Consider the following 20328-nt stretch of genomic DNA (forward strand, 5'->3'; position numbering starts at 1 on the left):
GGCGTTGGTTCTTTGGGCAGAGGGGAAGTCCTGCAGGTGTCCACACGATCGTGGTTGTGGGTGCTGTCAGGGGCAGCAGTGAGTAAAGAGGCTCAGGTGTGTGGGTGGGAAGCAAGAGGAGGGAGGACACCCAACCCAGAGCCCTAGGTGGCCTGCTATGAATTCACTGTGTGCCTTAGTCAGACCTCAACTGACTACGGTAACATCCCAAGAATGCCACCTCCCCAGAACCTCGAAAGGTCACTACGAGGGCTGAAGAGAGTCACTGGACATGCCAAGCTGGGAGAGACACAAAGGACGCCCTCCGAACAGCATGGGACTGGATGGGGCTTTACCTTTCTTCTGTAGCTTCTGGATTGCTTCTCTCCACTCCGACCTCTCATAGTCAGAGGACAGGAGAAACAGGTAACTCTGGAGGGAGAGAGAAGAGGTCAGTGCAGTGACCGCAGCTGGACAAGGTGTACCCCCAACTTCTAGGCTCCCCATCCAAGCCTCTTCTTACTCAGGCCCCTCTGAGACTGAAGGAAGAGGCAGCTAGGGTGGGGCTGTCCTTTTAGGAAGCCAGGTTAACAAGAGTGGCAGTGCCAACGGTGGCCAGCAGAGGGCAGTAGCTTCCTGCTACCAAAGAGAGCTGTCTAGGGCTGTGGCAGCTTGCTTGGGAAATGGGGGTCCCAGCCCCCGGTCCCTGATTCCCATGGGTCAATGCCAGAAGTGGGCATCCCTGAACGAAGGGAACAGGTAGCCCTCCACCCTGCTCCTCCTGACCTTTCCATTCCGATTGTGTATCCGGAACGGGATTGTGGGGGAATTGAGCAGCAGCAAGAACTCGTTCTCGAACATCTTCTTTTTGAGGCGCTCAATGGCTCGGCTCTGTCCCTTGTTGGCCTTCTGCAGGGGACAAGACATGGGTGTTTTCCCTCGTACAAAAACTTCACATCTCGCTCAGCTGCGCTAAGCACGACATTCTCCTGTGTGCTAATCGGTTTTTTACTTGCCGTATTTCATGAGGTTTTGATATCTAGGGCTTAGGTATGCATCTCCTAAGAGCCAGCTAATTCCTACCTAACCCTTCTGTGAGTTTACCATTCACATGCAACTAACACAAGGCTGCAGCCCTGACCCTCTTTACAGAACATCCAATGTCAGGCCAGATAACTAGACCACCCCGAAGCCAGAGCCCCCCCAATAGTATGGGTACTAGCCAATCCTAGGCATCTCCTTTACTGTGCTTCACCGAGGAAACCCAAGGACCTGACTAGTCCTGGATAATTGTAGTACGGCCTCTTCTCACAGATTCTGTAAGTGAACTCTCGGAGTCTCCCCCGACACTCATCAGCCTCTATTTGCAAGCCCTCAGACACCCTGCAGCATTGAGTCCCAGCTGCTGATCTGACAGCAGGGCCGCTGAGCCTGGTCTGTGGTCACATATGCCGCCCAAGCTTGCCCGCTCGCTAACAAGTCTGTCCCGCACTGCCCAAGTAGATTTCTCCAATCTTCCAACTTTCTATTTCATTGAGGAAGCTTCCTGTACTTCAAATCTCAGGGTCACTGAAATTCCCACGCTCTTTGATTTGGATGAACCTCCTCTTTTTTCCTTCATGGATGTGTGTGATGTGCATGTGTGTGTTCATGTGTGTGCTCACATACACGTACATGCCCAAAGTCTTGATAGCCAGCTCGCTCTGGGTAATTCCAAGTGCTGGAATTACAGAAGGGCCCCTCCTTCAGCTAGTGCTCACACTGGTTCTTTTCATCTGCTACGGCAAACGTTTTAACCACTGAGCTATTTCCCCAGCCTTAACATTCGAGTCTGGCAAAACTCGGCGCTGGAGAGATGGCTCAGAGGTTGGGAGCACTGGCTGCTCTTCCAGAGGAATCAGGTTCAATTCCCAGCACCCACATAGCAGTTTACAACTGTTTGTAACTCCAGTTCCAGGGGATCTGACACCTTCACACCAATGCACATAAAATAGTTAAATAAATTACCAAAAAAAGTATATTTAAAAAAAAAAAAAAAAGAGTCTGGCAAAACTCTAACAAACCTCGCAGGCAGCCCTTCCTGTAGGAAGAAGGTAATCAACTTTCTCTGCCAATTGAATGCACACAACTGTCCAGCCATGTCACTTGTAGAGACTCGAGACACAGGGCAGTAATGTGCACTGTAGACCTGCCTCCTATGGGGAAGGAACCAGGGACACTCCAAATGCACGTTTGACAGTTGAGACAGAACATACTGTAGCTGCTAACGGGAATCTGACAGTCCAGAGTTCCAGGTGTGGTTCTGTGAGAAGCTTAGAAAGTACCAGAACAGGACACATGGTCTTGTGACACACCCCCTCCGCCACATACACACCCACACACACTTCAAGTTGTTCATAGTGTAAGGTGAGTGATAATCACGTTTCCTCTACCTACTAGTACTGTAAGCACTTATTACACTGACAACCAGAAAAATGAGTTTTAAAAATTATCATATTTATTTGTATATTTTTGATTTTTTGAGACAGGGTCTCTCTGTGTAGCCTTGGCTGTCCTGGAACTCGCTCTGTAGACCAGGCTGGCCTCAAACTCAGAGATCTGCCTGCTTCTGCCTCCCGAGTGCTGGGATTAAAGGTGTGCGCCACCACCGCCCAGCTTTGATTCCTCCTCTTTAAAAGTTCGAACTTTCTAGCTATTTTGTGCAATTTTTCTACAGCATGGTCTGTGAATACAACCCACAGGCTATGAGGTTTTTAAAAAGATTAGAGGTTCACTTTGTGGACTAATAGAGACAACTATTTGGGGATGTTCTATGCGTGACAAGAATCTCAGGGTTTCTTTTGTCTTTAAGGTTTATTTATTTTTATTTTACGTGCATTGGTATTTTGCCTACATGTGTGTCTGTGAAGGTGTCAGATCCCCTGGAACTGGAGCTACAGACAGCAGTAAACTAGGTGCTGGGAATTGAACCCCGGTCCTCTGGAAGAGTAGCCAGTGCTCTTAACCGCTGAGCCATCTCTCCAGCCCAAGAATCTCAGTTTTCTTTCTTAGCATACGTTTATTGCCTAACAGATGAGGATGGCCAACTGTGGTACTCGGGTCCACTCTCCCTATTACCTGCCCTTTAGAGGTGCCAGCTTCTCATGAGGCCTCCTGTGCTGTTCAGGCTGCTTTTTCTCAAGAAAGCCTCTCATTCCTCCTCCTCTATCCCTTTCTACATTGCTCAACAAACACCAAGGAAGCGTTCCCTAACACAACCCACCAGCTCGAGGCACCGGTCCCTGGCTCCCTCAGGGCTGACACAGCAGGGCTCCCATTCTTGAACCCTGCCTCCCCCATCACAGCCAGCCCACCACCTCCCCAGAACACCCAGTTCAAAAACATGCACTGACCTCCTTCTGGATCTCACTCTTGAGGGCAGAGATCTTCATTTTCATGTCCTCTAGCTCGTGGTCTGGGAAGGGGTGCACCTGGGGACTGGCCTCTGACTCCTCAGGGGATGGGAACACTAAGTCTGCCAGGGGGATGTACCACTTACAGTCATATTGCTGATGCTTTCTGTAAGCAAGCAGGGAGATGTGAGCTGAGCAAAGAGGCCTCTTCAATGCAAACTGCTCACCCAGAGCAAAAAACGACCCACAAAGGGATCTGCCAAGACTCAGGGGAGGCAGGAGCACTCCCTGCCCTTGAGGACATCAAGCACACACATGTTGAGAATCAGGTCTGGGTCCTCATCTTGATAGTCTTTTCACCCAGTAGGATTAGTGCTTCTAAACATCCAAATTATTGTGTATTGAGACGAATGAAGAAGCCTTGTTGGCTGGGCTCATGTTTTCTTACCATGTGCCTCGCACCCTGCCAGCTTCTCTGGTCTGTCCATATTGAAGCTCACATTCATTGTCCTTTACAACGGGGATGGGCTACAGATGCTATTCTGAATGCCAGTTCTGATCCATCGAGATCACACAGAGCCCTGGGCTGAGGGTTATGAAACTACACCCAAGCTGGTGGCATATGACTTTAATCCCAGCACTCAGAGGCAGAGGCAGGTGGATCTCTATAAATTCAAGGCCAGCCTGGTCTACATAGACAGTTCCAGACCAGGCAAGGCTGCATAGCAAGACCATAGATCGCTGGATCAGGCAAGCTAGCTAGCTAGCGACATCCACACCTAGTGGGAGAGGGTGCCGTGGCTGATGATTACTATCTGCTGTGGGAGAAGGACTGAAGGTGGAGGGCTCCATGTCTTGCCAGTCATGCTGCAGACCCTGTCCCCATGACCTCCCTTCCCAGCAGACACTCGTGGCTCATGAATGTAACACAGGAGCTTCAACACAGTGCACTGCTTACTACTGGCACCTCCGCGATCTCGTTCCTGGGAGGCGTGCCCTCAGCGGAAGCCCACAGGGCCTCCTCCCTGCTCTGACTTCCTCTGAGAATTAGACTTGCTTCCAACTCTTGTGTTTCCCTATGGTCCCTTATGTTTCAATAAGCACACAGAGCTCCTTCTACAGTGTGAGGCAACATAGTGAGCACATAGTAGGTTATAAATGTAGCTGGAAGAATACGTGGGTAAATACGGAGCAACCTTTTCCGGTCATGCACAAAGTGTGTCCACACTACTGAAAAGGAGTTGAAAAGGAGCTTCTGAGTTTTTAGGGTTCAAATCCTATCTCCTCCATTTCTAGTTGTGTGACCTTAGGCAACCTATCCGCCTTCTCCATGACTTCTGACTGTGAGACAGGAAACAATAACCACTCTGTGAATATGATAGAAAGATTAGAATGATGTATCTGAAACAACGTCATAGCACTTGGAGTGGCAGCAGCCCTCAACAAATGACAGCAGATGTAATGAATATTCACAGAACTGTAGTTAGCTGGGAGTGGTGGCGCACACCTTTAACCTCAGCACTTGGAGGCAGAGGAAGGCGGATCTCTGTGAGTTCGAGGCCAGCCTGGGCTACAGAGCGAGTTCCAGGACAGCTAGGGTTGTTACACAGAGAAACCCTGTCTTGAAAAACCAAAACCAAACTTTGTCTAATGAGGAGAGAATTCTTGCGTAAATTATGGCATACGCACTTAATATCACGCAGAAAAGTAAAGCGGTGGCTATGACGTTCGGCATCAGTAAGAAAAATGCTTATGGCAAGGAAAAGGCAGAGCCCAAGCTAGATGAAGCGGCTCACACCGTTAATCTAAGTGCTGGGCAGGCACAAGTGGCAGATCTCAATGAGTTCAAGGTCTGCATAGTGAGTTCCAAGACAGCCAGAGCCACAAAGAGAGATGCTGTCTTGAAAATGCCCCCTCCCAAAAAAAATAAATAAAAAAGCAGAGCCTCCAATTGGGCATTCTCTGTTAGTACAACTGTGAGAAAAAGCAGAAAACCATTAAAAAAAAGAGTACGGGAAGAAATACAGTCACAGAAGACTTAACGCTTATCTTCAAGTAGGTTATGTTTTCCTCTAATATATTACCTTTATCATTGAAACAACACGATTCTTCTTTAGAAGAGATTACACAGTAAAGCCAAACTGAACGTATGTGTGTGTGGTCCCACACTGTAACCCTGGACGCCTTAAACTTGCTGTGAACTCTCTGTGTTAGCTTCCCTACAGATGTGAGCCACCACTCCTGGGTAACACGCGGGCACTCCCGCTGTCCCCGACTGTGACCCCTGTGAGCCACCACTCCTGGGTAACGCGCGGGCACCCCCGCTGTCCCCGACTGTGACCCCTGTGAGCCACCACTGCTGGGTAACACACGTGGGCACCCCCGCTGTCCCCGACTGTGACCCCACTCGGCCACCACTCCTGGGTAACGCCCGGGCACCCCCGCTGTCCCCGACTCTGACCCCACTCCCCACATTCTCACCCTGCAGAGGTCTTCTTCAGCTTGGCACACAGTAGGACATCTGTGAAGAGAAAGACGTGCCGCAGCTTCCGGGAGCTCTCAGACATTTCTACCAGGAAGCCATCCTTCACCAGCTGCCGAGTCTGAGGGAGACAGGACACCCCGACCTGCTCAGAGCGGAGAGAGCAGCCAGGCCCGGCCTGCACCGCACTGGCTGTGGAGTCTTGACTGGTGAGAATCCAGACTCCGTCCTTCCCCAGCTGCACTCCCCTCTAATCTCGGATTTCCTGTCTGAACAGCGCAGAGGGTGGGATCTGCGCGGGAAGCAGCATCCACCATGGGATGGCAGTGCGTGGACACACGGTGTGCCAGTAACGTAACTCAGTAACCGCACCCTCTCCCACAGCTCTCGGCAGCTGGCCCTGGATCAAAACTCTCTGGAGTGACTTGGTTTCTCCATCCTTGGCCACCAACACCTCCAACCTCACAGCCCTCCACCCCCCAGTGGAGAGTTTGATCTAGTTTTGGCTCATCTTGCCCGGCCAACCTACTCAGGCTCCTCCACGCTACTACTTCTCAGTGGATTCTTCAACTATGGATGAGAGACCCTGGGCTTCCCCAGGGGGGAGGGACTGCAGTGATCAGAGGCATTTCCCTGTCTACGAGACAGGCAGCGTCTCCTCCCTGCCACCCTCGGAGCTGGCGGCCTTCTCGGGAGCTGTCACCATCCATCTCTTCCAGCCTCCTCTGTGTGCACTCTATACTGTGTGACCTACATACACTACTGCTGTGGGTGAGCATGCTGAAAGGCTATGATTAAGACAACCTGAAACCGATAAGTGCTCTATGCCTTCTAGAGATTTTATTTTCCAGATACCCCCACACCAAGACGAACTAGTGCCGTTTTCTGAGGCGCTGCAAACCAGGGCTGGGAGCTGTGTACAGACAGCTCCATGGCCCATTAGTCATGCTCCAGACCCTGTCTCTCATTACTTCCCTTCCCAGCAGACATGGGAGGCTCATAAACGTAACAAAGGAGCATAAACCCAGTCAGCCTTCCCTCCTAAATGCTACTTAATTATCTCGATGAGACAGAAGGTACTGAATCTGGGCCGGACTGTTGACCCCTGAGGGTCACAGTCTCCCCAGTTCTTCACACGCCTTTCTCCCTCTTCCATCAGGAAGCTTCCCACACCATCCCAGGGGAGCCAAAATGCCACATCTAGGTGTTTCCAAGGACATTTCAGCAGCCTGGGAGGCCTAAGCCACCTCCAGGACTAGCGCTTTCTGCTGCTGGGCCCGTTGCCTAGCTCCGGCCTACCTATTGTGTAGACGGAAGCGTCTCCCAGGGCCTCCCTGAGATCGTCACCCCAACTGGAGCAAGGAGACGTATCGAGAATGAAGTACCCAGAGGCCCAGCGTCTGGTGGGGGCAATGTGTGAAGTTTTGCAGCCCAGTAAACATCTGATTCTGACATTTTTGTTAAAGGACCCTTGTCCCAGTCTCAGAGATCGACTAGGCTCAGTTTCCTTTCCTGTCTTAAGGTTATTACTGGGACCAATGAGACAGCATTCTTAAAGTTCTTAACTAGGACCTGACACGGTCTAGGTATGGCCGAGGGTGCAGGCCTCCCTTTAGCTGTGGGTACACAGGACACTCAGTACGATTTGCCTAGCATCAAGGACAGCAGGGACAAGGGACCTGGCCAACTGTCTGCTCAGTCTAGGTGTGGAGCTGTGCAGGGCCCAGAACTCACCTCCCCCTTGGGGGTTGTGACTGCAGTCCGGCGGGGATCAATGTCCTCATTGATGCTAGACAGGAAATTCTGGGAGATTCGGAGGGCATCCTGGAGCAGTGGGTAGTCTGGGTGGTCCACAGGTGTGTGCTTCAACAGATCCTGGGAAAGGAGGGGGCGGGGTGGTGAGCCGAGAGGAGCGGCTGGAGTTCAGTGAGAAGACAGTGGGGATCCTGCAATCCCCCAAAGGATTCTGAGGGGGCACTCTAGGACCCACACTCTAGTCCAGCTCTGCCTGTGCAACTGGACCTGATGAACCAGGGTCAGGGCAGCAGTGGTGATCTCTGCTGTAGTCATGACGCTTTTCCCTAGGGGCAGCAGCTGGGTCAAGCCTCCGCTCACCGAGCAGCTGGGGAACACGCTTCTGCCCACTGCACAGCTGCTTCTGCCCAGCTGCTCCCAGGACCCTGGAGACCACAAGGCGGGGATGAAGCAGCGGCAAGTGCCTGCCTCCCAGGGAGCATTTGGCCAAATAGCAAGCTCACTAGCCAAGCTATATTTAGGACCTGGCCCCGTTGGTATGGTTACCATAGGCTAGGCAGGCACAATCAGGGCCCAGGGACCCTCTGCCTTGCTCCCCAAATGGAGTCTCAGTGACTTCCAATGCTTCCACATAAAATTCCTAAACCGCCCCCCCTTCCCCCGCCCCGGCCACTCTGGGGCCCCACACTCACGTGTAGGACCAGGGTGCTCCGAGTGACTCGGTCAATAGGCTTGTAGAGCAGAGCTGTAAGGAAGGCGGACAAAGGAAACGGGAAATGAAGTCCAAACTCTGGGTCACAGAGATGGGCTGTTGACCTTTAATCTGTCTTGTTTCTCTGAATGAATACTCACTGGGAAGCCACGTGGGTTCTATGGCAACCCATACCTCTGTTTTTACTCCATGGATAGGCCAAATAAAAGGAACAGGGGACACACACAGCTCTGTCCACTCGGGCTCCCTCTCCACCTCAACCTTCCCCTCCTCACCCAGTCCTGTGTTGGCCAGGCTCTCACAGCTGAAACGCCCCTGGACCCCATCTACAACCACACAGACATACCCAAGGTAGACTCTGCGAGAGTTCAATACACTGTGGTGCCCTTGGGACCCCAGGATGGCAGGAGACACCTGCCACTGTTCCAGAAAGGATACCTCCCTCACGCCGGTCATTCTCATGCTCTTCCAGTCTATGACTGACATACCCAGCTAGGAACCTCACTCTGCATTCACCTTCACATAACTGGCCTCAGCTCTATGAAAAACGACTCTTCTTCATGCCCTCAACCCCATCGACCTAATCAGCTCAAGGGCCAAAAGGCAAGCCGGATCACCACCAAAAGGCTCCATCCTCAAGCCAGATCACCACCAAAAGGCTCCATCCTCAAGCCAGATCATCACCAAAAGGCTCCATCCTCAAGCCGGATCACTACCAAAAGGTTGCATCCTCAAGCCAATGGCAGACTGAGGGGCAAAGACTTCTTGAAGGAATTTGGGTAGAGTCTTGCTGTAGAAGCCCCCAAGAAGCTGGAAAAATCCAAAGTCAGCCAGGTCCCATGTGCCACGCTCCTCTGTGACCCAGACAATGAATAATGATCACCGAGATTCATTAGGGACAGTAGAGGCTGCAGCCAGCAACCCAACACTTCCTGTGTACTGGTCTTCCCAGCCTGGTGGGTCAATGCTGGCCCTACACCTGGATCTTCAAGTCCTGGGACCAGGACCTCTGGCCTCCTGCCACAGGTGCTCTATGCAAAATGTTGGCTGAAGAAAGAGAGCCCTAAGTGAATATCCTATAGAACCTGGCCAGATCCTAGACACTTCACACTGGAACCCCCGCCCCCCAACCAGTGTCCCAAAGCCCTAGATGCCTTGTGAACTGCTAAGCAAACACTTGAGGGAACATCCTGCTCATCTGAGGACGTGTTCTTGGGGTGTGCTAAGCGCCCTAGCCCTTGCTTGGCTGCCCATGAGGATCACCTGCCAGCTCTTAAAAGAAACAGATGTCCCCTCTACACTCCATCGACTAAATGAAGATCTCCAAAGGATAAAAAAGCTATTCTGCTGACATGGACATGTGTTAGCAGCCAGAAAACGCTGGTTTATGCAAACACAACACCTGTAACTTTTTTGTAGCTCTTTCTTAACTGGTCAATTCTAGCTACCCCCTGATGGCCCATGGGAGATGGAATAGGCAGATTCCTGGGTTTGGGGTGTGCCGGGACAGTGAGGGAAAAGCTTGGGCTTGGGTCTCATTTCCGAGGCTGTCTAAGGCACCCCGCCCACCTGTGGCTCAAGCATCTGCACCACAGTGGGGAGAGTCAGACTAGAACCACTGAGACCTGATGGCAGGTACAAGGTCAACAGACAGGCTGGGTGGGCCTGGAGTCGTCCCCACCCCCCCAGGAAAGCTGACACTGCACTGTCATCCTCTGCAGCCCTCTCTGGGTCCCAGGAGGGAGAGGTTTCTGACTAAGCTCAGAGTCTGCAGAAATGGTGGATCGGGTTTCGGAGGGGGGGGTATTAATACGCCTGAAGTCACACCTCAAGAGTCCATCTGACAGGGCCATGGAATGAATTCCGCAGTCCCGGCACTGGCCAAGGGGGATCAGATGGGTGGGAGGGGATTGGGCAGCGAAGGTTGCCCCCAGTGCCTTTGCTCGCCCTGGCTTCTGAATGACCCCCGCCTTGCTCCACTGGCCCCGCCCCTTCTTGTTCCTGGGCTCTGCAGGGCAGCCAATTTTCTTCTTCTGCTTCACGCTTTCCCCACTCTTCCTGGGATAGGTGCCTTCCAACAAGTTGTCTTGCCTGTCTCTCTCCCTCCTCCAGGAAGCCTTCCCTGACCACACCTTTATAAACACCAAAAGCCAGATCACCAATATGAACAAGCTGGTCTCTTCCCAGGTCTCACCGAACTGCCTCGTGGGCACTGTTTCCTGTCATTATAAAGTGACACAATTTTCACTAGCTCACTTGCACAGTGCACACTCAGGCACACGTTACTTGCCTATCATCACAAAGCCATGAGAGGTGGCTGGGCTTTGAATTTTGGTTCACCCATGTGCTTACAACGGGACTATCTTCTTCCTCAAGAGAGAGTTGGGGGGGGGGTGTGGAACTCCACGTGCAAGAGTTCTCCATCTCCCTAGGTGAGTGCTCGCTGTAGAGGCAGCTCCTCATCCTACTTCCCACTTTGAAGCAGACTTCAAAGATTCTAGGATCACGAGGACCAAAGAGATCCCTGGACTCCAGGTCTCGGGACTGCTTCAGTAAGACTGAGCTACCTTCTCAGGAGGGAAGAGGGAGCCGAGAGCTGACCCTTTTCCCTTGGTAGAAAACCAGCAGACACTTAACCAGCCCCTCAGCCAGGCCCAGCATTTCGTCCCTGACCCGACAACAGCGCTTCAAGACCCGCTCTTCACCGGGCCCCAGCCTGTTGGAATCAGCTGAAGGGCAGCACAAAGGCTGCTCCCACCATGAGCACGGGACACAGAGCAACCCGGGGAACGCGAGGGGGCAGTGGTCCAGAGCAGCTAGCTCCCTGACATACAGGCCTTTAGGAAAGAGCTGGAAACCTCAGCCGGCATCTTTCCTCCAGCAGACTGCCACCCCCCACCCCCCACCCAGTTCAGCCTGTAATGGGAGCCCTAGGTTACCACGGAGATAGGCACGCAGTGACTGAGGAGGGTGCAGACAGAACGCCTGGTGGGAAGGAGGAGGAAGGTCCTTCACCAGGTACCTGCCTCCCTGACCCACACAGACCCACAGCAGTGAGCCTGGAGGGCAGCATGTGGCCCTCTCACCCTGCCAGAGGCAGCTTAGGTCACCCGCCAGGTCTGGACTCCCTGCCTGCACCTGTCGGCATCCTTACGGCATCCCTACGAGCAGGAGCCTGGCGAACAGCATGTGCCCATCCCAGGACACCTCCTCACCCCAACTGAAGGAACAAGGGCAGGCACAGAGGCTGCTCCAAGTCCCTTCCACTGAAGTGGGCGTGTGACCTTCACAAAGCAGCAGCCGGCCACACCCCCCTCTCCGGCGGACCTTCTGCACTGAGTGTTGGGACCTGGGCTCGGGGTCTTTTAAGGGCTGTTAACACTGCTGGGGGGGGGGGGAACAACCAGCTAGCTACCCCCTGTTCTCCCAGAGCCGTCCAGAGAGGAGACAGCGTGTGCACTGAGCACACAATACATCGGCTGCTCAGCATCCTCTCTGCTCACGAAACAAAGAAATTCCCAACTTCTCTCTCCCGCTCAGGCTGGCGCCCTCGTGCCTTGAGGTGCAGCTGTCCAGACTGTCCCTCTCTGCTGCTCCCAGCTGTCCCTCGCCCCACCTCAGGCCATTAGGTACAGTCTGTCACCTTCCTGAGCCTCTTCGGGAAGTTGCTCAATGCCTCTCATGCACGCACATGCTCAACCACCAGTTTCACACACAGCCTCAGGAGTCCCTGGACCCTTCTAAGCCTGGACCCTCCATTTCAAAGATACTCTGCCCTTCTTCTGCTGTGCAGCCTCTGGATTTCAACTCCAGACTGACCCCAAAGCAAACCCAAGTGGGTTCAGCCACATGACCGTCCTCCCTTCCCTGCAGCCCCTAAATCCTGCTGACCAGACTGAAGTCTGTTCTCGCCGGGCCCCCAGATGGCTTAAGGCATGGCACTTCCCACGGAGGGGCGCCTGGGTTACCATAGGTGCAGTTACAGCAGAAGCGAATGATGAAGAGGATTTCCATGGCAGCCTCTCTCCCTGCAGCGGGGACCTGCAGCCATTGCTCCAGGCTCCTGGCTCTCCTCAGCACTCCAGCCACTCGGCCACCTTGCTGGCGGCTGCTGCACAACCTCCAGAATCAAGCAGCCGCTTCCTTCCTTCCTTCCGAGTGCTCATCCAACAAGGGGGAGGGCAGGAGCGTGGAGAGGCAGGAGGAGGAAGGGAGGGGAGGAGGGGGGAGGGACCAAATGCCTGCTGGCATCCTAAGGAGGAGCACGTTTGTAGCTGGCCGGCTGCCTAGGGAGGAGAGGCAGGCAGGCACAGACACACACACACACACACACACACACACACACACACACACACACACACACACAGGCCACCACGTTCACACAGCCCATAGTTCACTAAAACAAAGGAAGACAACTGTAATCCAGTCCACTCCCCCAAAGTACCTTCCATGGTGACTGACGTATGGCTGTCCTTAGAGTCCTTGGGACCTTTCACTTTGAGTTCCTGTGAGAAGGAGGAGAAAAATCACTACCAGGTCTGTCCCCCAGCCTCCCGCTCTTATTGGAGAGAAGAGGGGCTCTGAAATTCAGGGCATAAGTAATTAAGAGACAGGAAGACAGACTCTGGGAGCCAGAGTTAAGACTGATTACTAGAAAGTTCTGTGGCAAAAATAACTCCTAAGACCATCCCCCCCTGGCGCCCTTGCCTCGAAAGGACGAGTGTGGCCAAGAGCAGGGACCCTCCCACTGCCAACATTAGTCCTAGGAAGACAGAGCTGAAGTCAACAAGCATTAGGTATGCCGCTGACCTTTGGGAGTGAACACCCTTAAGACAGAGGGGATCTGCACACCTGCAGATAAGCAGGAGGAGACGGGCTTGGGGTCCACAGGGCGGGCCACGCTGAACCCTCCCCACGTAAGGACTAACCCAGCCCCAGCCCTGCTGACATTCCCCACTACCTCTCCTGGGACCTGTGACAAGCCATCCAGGAATACATTCGGGGAACAGACTTTGGGGACAGAGACCTTCAGATCTAAACCTCTTCCATCTGCTTTAGACGAAGAGACACCCCGGCCTTTGCCAATAGGACGGTGCAGCCTGAAACTGGAGCTGAAATGCAACCCTCGCTAGGCAAGATGAGCCGGAGTCCACGAGAGGCATGTCCTCCTGGGAGGCAAGGGGGCAAGGTGAGGCCAAGGTCATGTGCCCATGTGATGCTGCCTGTTCTGCCTGGAGGGAGGCAAGGCCCACACAGTAGGAGCTCATTTCCTACACTATCTCCAGCTGTTTCTAGACAGAGAAAACCCCCAGGAAATGAGCCTGGCACAGGGTGGGGGTGGGGGCGGGGGCGGGATGGTTAACTCAGCTTCTCTAGACTGAGTCTGTCTCTCACTGGTGCCTGGATTCCCTGCTTTAAGGGATTGTGGTCCACACCCCCTCCAGTGCAGCCTAGAGGTATGAAATCACTGCTGCTGCAGAGGAGAAGGACCTAATTGCAGTAATTAAGTGGCAGAGCCAGCAGGAAGCATCGGCGTCATCTCTACTGAGTGAGTCAAGATGAGCAGCCACCTGGCAGAGGGCCATGGGCCTGGCTCTGTCCTCTGCAATAGGCTTTGGGGACTGGGGGACCGGGAACACTTAATGCATGGATGCGAGGGGGTACTTCTGCATGGATGCACAGAGAACAAGCAGTCAGCCAGGCTAAGAGGGGACTTCACAGTCTCTGGACACTCTCTAGACCATGATGACCTCTGGGTACCCAGGGACGCCACAGCCACTGTGAAGACACACCAGGGAGTCCAGTTCATTCCCAGAGAAGGTGGGATGCTGAAAGGAAGCATCATTTCACCAAGAGGGATTTCCCCACCCTTGTCCTAGGAGGACCCTAGGGACAAGAAGTTTCTTCTTGGGAGAAGAAACTGAGCATAAGCCTCCTCTCTGCGGCTTCCTATTCTTCTAGAAACTCAACAGAACATGTGTTTCCAGAGGTGAAGCATAAGATCCATGTGATTGTACACCCAAACTTACAACTTCACATCTGCTTTTTCTAATAACCAAACTGCCATTTTTTTCTTTTTTAAAATTTATTTTTATTTATTTAGGCTCTCTACCTCTTCCTCCCCTCATCACCATCTCGCTTGCTCTTTTTTTTTTTTTTAAATTTATTTTATGTGCATTGATGTAAAGGCGTCAGATCCTCTGGAAATGGAGTTACAGACAGTTGTGAGCTGCCATGCGGGTGCTGGGAATTGAACCCGGGTCCTCTGGAAAAGCAGCCAGTGCTCTTAGCTGCTGAGCCATCTCTCCAGCCCCTCCATCTCTCCCTTTCTTAAGATGGGGTCTCACTATCTATATAGCCCTGGCTAGCATGGAAGTGGCTATATAGACCAGGCTGGCCCTGAACTCACAGAGATCCACTTGCCTCTGCCTCCCAAGTCCTGGGATTACAGGTGTGTGTCATCACACCTGGCGTCACATTTTCATTTCCACCTGTCCAACTGCTGCGTGGCCTCTAGACTGATTCCAAGTTAGGTGTAATGTGGAATCCCAGCAGTTTCAGGGAATTATGTGTCTCCCTTACTCTTCTAGCACCAAAGCTGGGGAAAGGGGAACTTCAAGGCAGGAAACTTCCAAAACTATAGAAGGACCCCACCCCCCAGATCCCTCTGAAACAGAGGCTCAGGGAAGTACCTTCCTCCAAGGCTAGTGCTTAGGAGTGTCACAGGGGTCTTTCTGGATAATGAGCTGAACAGAGCTGAAGGATCCCAGAGAATCAGCCTCTCTCTGCCACTTTCTGGATAGAAATGCCAAAGCCAAGTGGGGCACAGAGGTCCTCTTCTATAACCCTAGCACCCAGGAGGAATGCTGCAAGTCTGAGGCCAGCCTGGGGTAAGTGAGTTCCAGGCCCATCGAGAATACGTGGTAAGACCTTGTCTCAAAAACCAAACAATAATAACAACCAAAGAGTGCCAATAGCAAGTAATTTCCTACCTCTACCACACACAGGTGCAGGAGGGGCAGGCTTGGCTGCAGAGCAGCGGCAGGCATGTTCCTAGCCAAAGGGCTCTAAGGGCTTCTTCTGTCCTTAACTGACCCTGGGTGATTCCATGAGACTGAGTCTTAGATCTGCAAGTACTTTTGAAAACTACTTACTTAGTCCAGAGTTCCCCAAACTTCCCTTCCTGAGGGTAAGTCAGGAGCCCATCAGAATGTAAACTCCTGCCTCTGACCGACCCCCCACCCCCACCCCAGTAAGAAGATCCGGGCCATCAGGAGGCTGAGGCAGGAAGATTGTGGCCTGAACTGCACAGAGTGAGAGAGAGAGGAGATGCCCGAGAGAGAAGAAAAGATAAATGGCATGAGCTTTCCAAGTAACGAGGAGCCTGGGCACCTGCACTTTATCCAGTGCCTCTGGTGATTCCTTTTTTAAAATGATGTGTGTGGGTACGTACACAGGAATGCAGGTACCCGAGGAGGGCAGAAGCATCGAATCTGCAGCTGGAATTACAAGTGGTCACCCAACTTGGGTGCTAGAAACCAAACTCAGATCTTCTAAAGAACAGCAGGAGCTTTTAATTGCCGGGAGGACCATCATCTTTCCAACCCAACCCCCATCAGGGAAGTTTTGAGATGAGCAAGACAGGTCCAAAAGACTCATTCCACAGAAGAAACAAAGGCCAAGGTGGAGAAGTCACTTGGGAATGTCATGGGGAATATTGCCCCTCCTTTATTATTTATTTATTTATTTATTTATTTGCCTCCTCTGCTCTATTTTCTAATCTGAAAAAACAAATCAAACCAATCGATATTCTTGTATTAAGAGGAAAAATGTCAGTTGCAAGAAAGCAAATGTCAGGCTGAGCATTATTGTGGTGGAAAGCCTCCCTGGGGCAAGCCAGGGAGGAATCCATAGACTTAGAGGCCAGGGTGGATGGGCATGGCTGCAGGGAGAGCTGCCTACCTCAGAGATCTTCTGGAACTGGTTGTTGGACTGGCTGCACTTCTCGGCGGTCTCCAGAGCGACTTTATAGTTATCCACAAAGGCTTTGTACACGCCAAGCTGGCTGGCCTGCAGGGAGGAGACAGGGGATGTGGGGAGTGGAGGGTGACGGTGGGATGGAGAGAGGGTTAGTGAATGGATGAACGCCGAACCTGAGCTCCTGGAGCCCCCTTAGCCCTCAGAACCTCTAACTCAGCTCCAAAAGGCTCGCTGGAAACCAGGGGAAAGGCGGAGATGAACAGACTACAGTATCCCTTTGAACTTGACGGTTTCCATGGAAACTGGCTCAGCCAATAGGTTAACAAGGGGGTACCTGGGAGTGGGGAGGGCAGGGCAGGCCTTTTGTTGGCATGCCAGAAATTTAATGTATCATAACACTTGGTTTTCTGTGGTGTTGGTTTTTTGTTGTTGTTTGTTTGTTTTTGTTTTCCTTTAGCACCCTCAAGGTCTCCCAGGCTTGAAGCCTTTAATGCCTTACACTTCTTTCACATCTTGGAATTAAACAGAGCAGGGGAGACAAAGCAGCCAGTGGGCATGTGTAGCTCGCTCAGCCTCCTTCTCCACGCTGAGTCCCTTAGGTCCTGTCCCCACCTCCTCAGCTTCCGGGGAGCCAGAACCCCTGCCTCACTACACACCTGCATGCCCACCTGGACCCTAACACACTTGTCCTGACCGGCAAAGCCTCACCTGCCATTATGAAGCAAGGATGGGTCCGTCACCCTTTCTTCAAAAAGGAAAAGTGAGGCTTGGCTAATTTAATTGCTCAAATATTTATGGCTGCTCAAATATTTTTCTGGGCTGTGTACAAGTATTCCCTCTTGAGAGAACAAAGAGCAGGCAGGCAAATTAAAGCTACCATTCCATGCCATGTCCATTTGAAGAGTCCACATTGAGAGTCTGACGGCATTAAGCTTTGGTTCGAGCCCTCAGACTATAATATGTCACTACAACTAATTTGTCAATGACTAATCAAACTGCTTCATAGGCACAGCTTCAGCCTATGGCTTAGCAAGTCCACCGTTAACACAAATCACAACACTATGTTGTCTAACACAGTGGCTGTGACATATGAATACTGAACATGTACAATGTGGCCAGTGCAAATCGACGTATGTTACATGTAAAAACTCCACACTGGTGGCCAGGTGTGGTAACACATCTTTACTCCTAGCATTCAGGAGGCAGAGATAGATGGGTCTCAAGGCTAACATGGACTATATAGCCACTTTCAGAACAGCCAAAAATATACAGTGAGACCCTGTCTCAACAAAAATAAATAAAACAGTAACAAATCCACACTGGATTTCAAAGACTTGGTATATAAAAGAGGATATAAGTTATCCCCTACATATACATATCTTTATTCATTTGGTTTTTTTTTTTTTTTTTTTTTTTTTTTTTTTTTTTGGAAACAGTGTCTCATGTATTCTAGGCTGGCCTAGAACTTGTTTTGTAGCTGAGAATGACCGTGAACTCTTCATCCAATTGCTTCCACCTTCTGAGTCCTGAGATTACAGGCACGAGCCACCATGCCTAGCCCCGCTCCCAATTATTTTTTTTTTAAGATTTTATTTATTTATTATGTATACAGCATGTATGACAGCAGGCCAGGAGAGGGCACCAGATCTCATTACAGATGGTTGTGAGCCACCATGTGGTTGCTGGGAATTGAACTCAGGACCTCTGGAAGAGCAGTCAGTGCTCTTAACCGCTGAGCCATCTCTCCAGCCCCACATTATTTTTTTTAATTCATTTTCTTTTGCATGTGTGGGTGTTAACCTGCATCTCTGTCTGTGCACCACACTATAGGCAGTTGTAAGCCACATTATGTGGGTACTGGGAACCAATTCTGGATCGTCTGAAAGAGCAGAGTCGATCTCCACTGCTCAGCCATCACTCCAACCCTTCAACAGTTTTTATCGTCTGTATGTGCATGGTGGAAGTGTGTTGAGTACAAGTGCTCATGTGCCACGGCAGTCAGGCCAGAAGATGACGTTCAGGGGCTGGAGAGATGGCTCAGCAGTTAAGAGCACTGGCTGCTGTTCCAAAGGACCCAGGTTCAATTCCTAGCACCCACATAGCAGCTCACAACTGGCTGTGGCTCTGGTCCCAAGTGATCCAAAGCCCTCTTCTAGCCTCAGAGGGCACCTACATGGTGCACAAACACACAGTTAGGCAAATGCTTATCTGCATAAAATAGTCAGGTGTCAGTTCTATCTTTCTATTATTGTGGAATCCAGGGATTGAACTCAGGTCATCTCACCAGCTCTGTGTGTCTGTGTCTCCTTCTCCCTTTTTCTCTGCTCTTACTGCACCGCCCAGCCAGCCCCAAATGCCTGAGTTCAAGTGATCTTTCTGCCTCAGTCTCACTGGCAGCTGGGAGATCAAGCAGGCACTGCCACATCCACCCTTGTATTTGTCTGTTTTCTGTCTTCCTGGAGACCAAACCCAGCTTTGGGTATGGGAAGCAACCACCTTACCATGGAGCTACTTCCAGTCTTTATTTTTACTTTTAAAAACTGTGGTTCCTAGGACTGGGAATACAGCTAAGTGTTAGAGTTTGCCTGTATGTGTGAGGCCCTGGATTCAAACACCACTACTGTTTTTTTTTTGTTGTTGTTTGTTTGTTTTTAAGTGGCTACCAGGACATTTCAATGTATATATGTGAGACCAGCAAGCCAGCACAGTGGGCAAAATAGCTTATTGCACTTAGTTCAGTTCCTAAACGCTCGGTCATTGAGAATTGACTCCTGAAAGTTGCCCCTCTGACCTCCACACATGCACCATGGCTGCCCCCACATCTATACTCTCTCTCGCACACACAATAATAATAAAATAATGAAAAATTGTATGCGCCTCACAACCTATTTCCATTGGCTAATACTGCTCTTGAAAAACCTGGACATGATCGTGCCCAAGGAGACCTGAGCAAGGATCCTCACAGCCTCCTTCCTTCTTCCCTATGGTCAGAGAGCTGAACAAATGCTCCCAAACACAGAAACTCAGAGACACAGTCCAGATGAGTGAACACCCATGCATGTCAAAGGCAAGTGGTGGCTGATTGCAAAATTCTTACACACACGCGCTTGCACATTTTAAAAGTGCATGCAGTATCACAAGAATATGAAGTATCAGAAATACAAACTGCAGTCTCTACAACTCCACATCCAATCCCAGTAAGCTGCTTCAAGAGGAAAAGGGAGAGGAGGAGCAGACTTCACCTTTGTTTAGAATTCTTTTTAATTTTATTTATTGTTTATCAGACAGGGTCTCATGGAGCCCAGGCTAGTCTCAAATTCCTTAGGTAGCCAGGGATGACCTTGAACTCCTGATCTTTCTGTTTCCACCTTCCAAGCGCTGGAATTACAGATGTGTACCACCAGGCTTTACACCTGACTCCTCTTTTTACTTTCCATTTGGAGATACAGTCTCACTCACTAAGTTGCCCAGTCTGGCCTTGAACTTGTGAATTCTCTGCCTCAGCCTCCTGGCTAAAACTTAATTTTTATTAGAAAGTTTTATTAGGGGAGGGACCATCAATATGACTCATTGGGTAAAGGCTCTTGCCACATAGCCTGGTGACCAGAATTTGATCCCCAGAATCCATGTAATGGTGGAAGGAGAAAACAGACTGTATATACCCTTCCCCAATTGCCCATACACATTATGCAGTCACACACACATAATAATAATAATAATAATAATAATAATAATAATAACGTTTTATGAAGGGAGGGAGAGGAAGAAGATGATAAAATAATAGAAAAAAGAAAACATTTCTCTGCTGATCCTAACATCTGTTACTCTGAGAGCTGCTGCAGGCACAGTTGTCTCACTCTAGATTTTCTGGTTTAAGTTTTTTCTCAACGAAGCAGCAGAAGGACACAGCTGCTGCAGACTTCCTCGGGAGCTTCAGCTTCTAGCCCAGGTGCCGGGAATGTGTGCTGCTCCTGTGCCCCACTCGAGATCACTCTGTTCCTTCAGGACACAGAGGCTGGGCAGGGGCA

General features: G+C 51.1%; 1 protein-coding gene across 5 annotated transcripts in view; it reads right to left on the reverse strand.

Moving 5' to 3' along the window:
* Nucleotides 1–20328, reverse strand: part of Abr (ABR activator of RhoGEF and GTPase) — a 199107-nt gene that overhangs the window by 42839 nt on the left and 135940 nt on the right. For 4 of the 5 annotated variants that reach the window (XM_037200611.1, XM_028866792.2, XM_028866790.2 and 1 more), the window contains 8 exons: nt 16283–16390; nt 12765–12825; nt 8301–8353; nt 7588–7728; nt 5853–5974; nt 3372–3537; nt 766–888; nt 336–411 (listed from right to left, as the gene is read on the reverse strand). In XM_037200611.1, the coding sequence (XP_037056506.1) occupies nt 336–411; nt 766–888; nt 3372–3537; nt 5853–5974; nt 7588–7728; nt 8301–8353; nt 12765–12825; nt 16283–16390 (850 nt within the window). Of the gene's footprint in view, nt 1–335; nt 412–765; nt 889–3371; nt 3538–5852; nt 5975–7587; nt 7729–8300; nt 8354–12288; nt 12433–12764; nt 12826–16282; nt 16391–20328 lie in introns of those variants that run through there. The other variant, XM_037200612.1, reaches the window with a different exon arrangement.

Source organism: Peromyscus leucopus, chromosome 8b, assembly GCF_004664715.2.
Source record: "Peromyscus leucopus breed LL Stock chromosome 8b, UCI_PerLeu_2.1, whole genome shotgun sequence".
Taxonomy (NCBI): Eukaryota; Metazoa; Chordata; class Mammalia; order Rodentia; family Cricetidae; genus Peromyscus; species Peromyscus leucopus.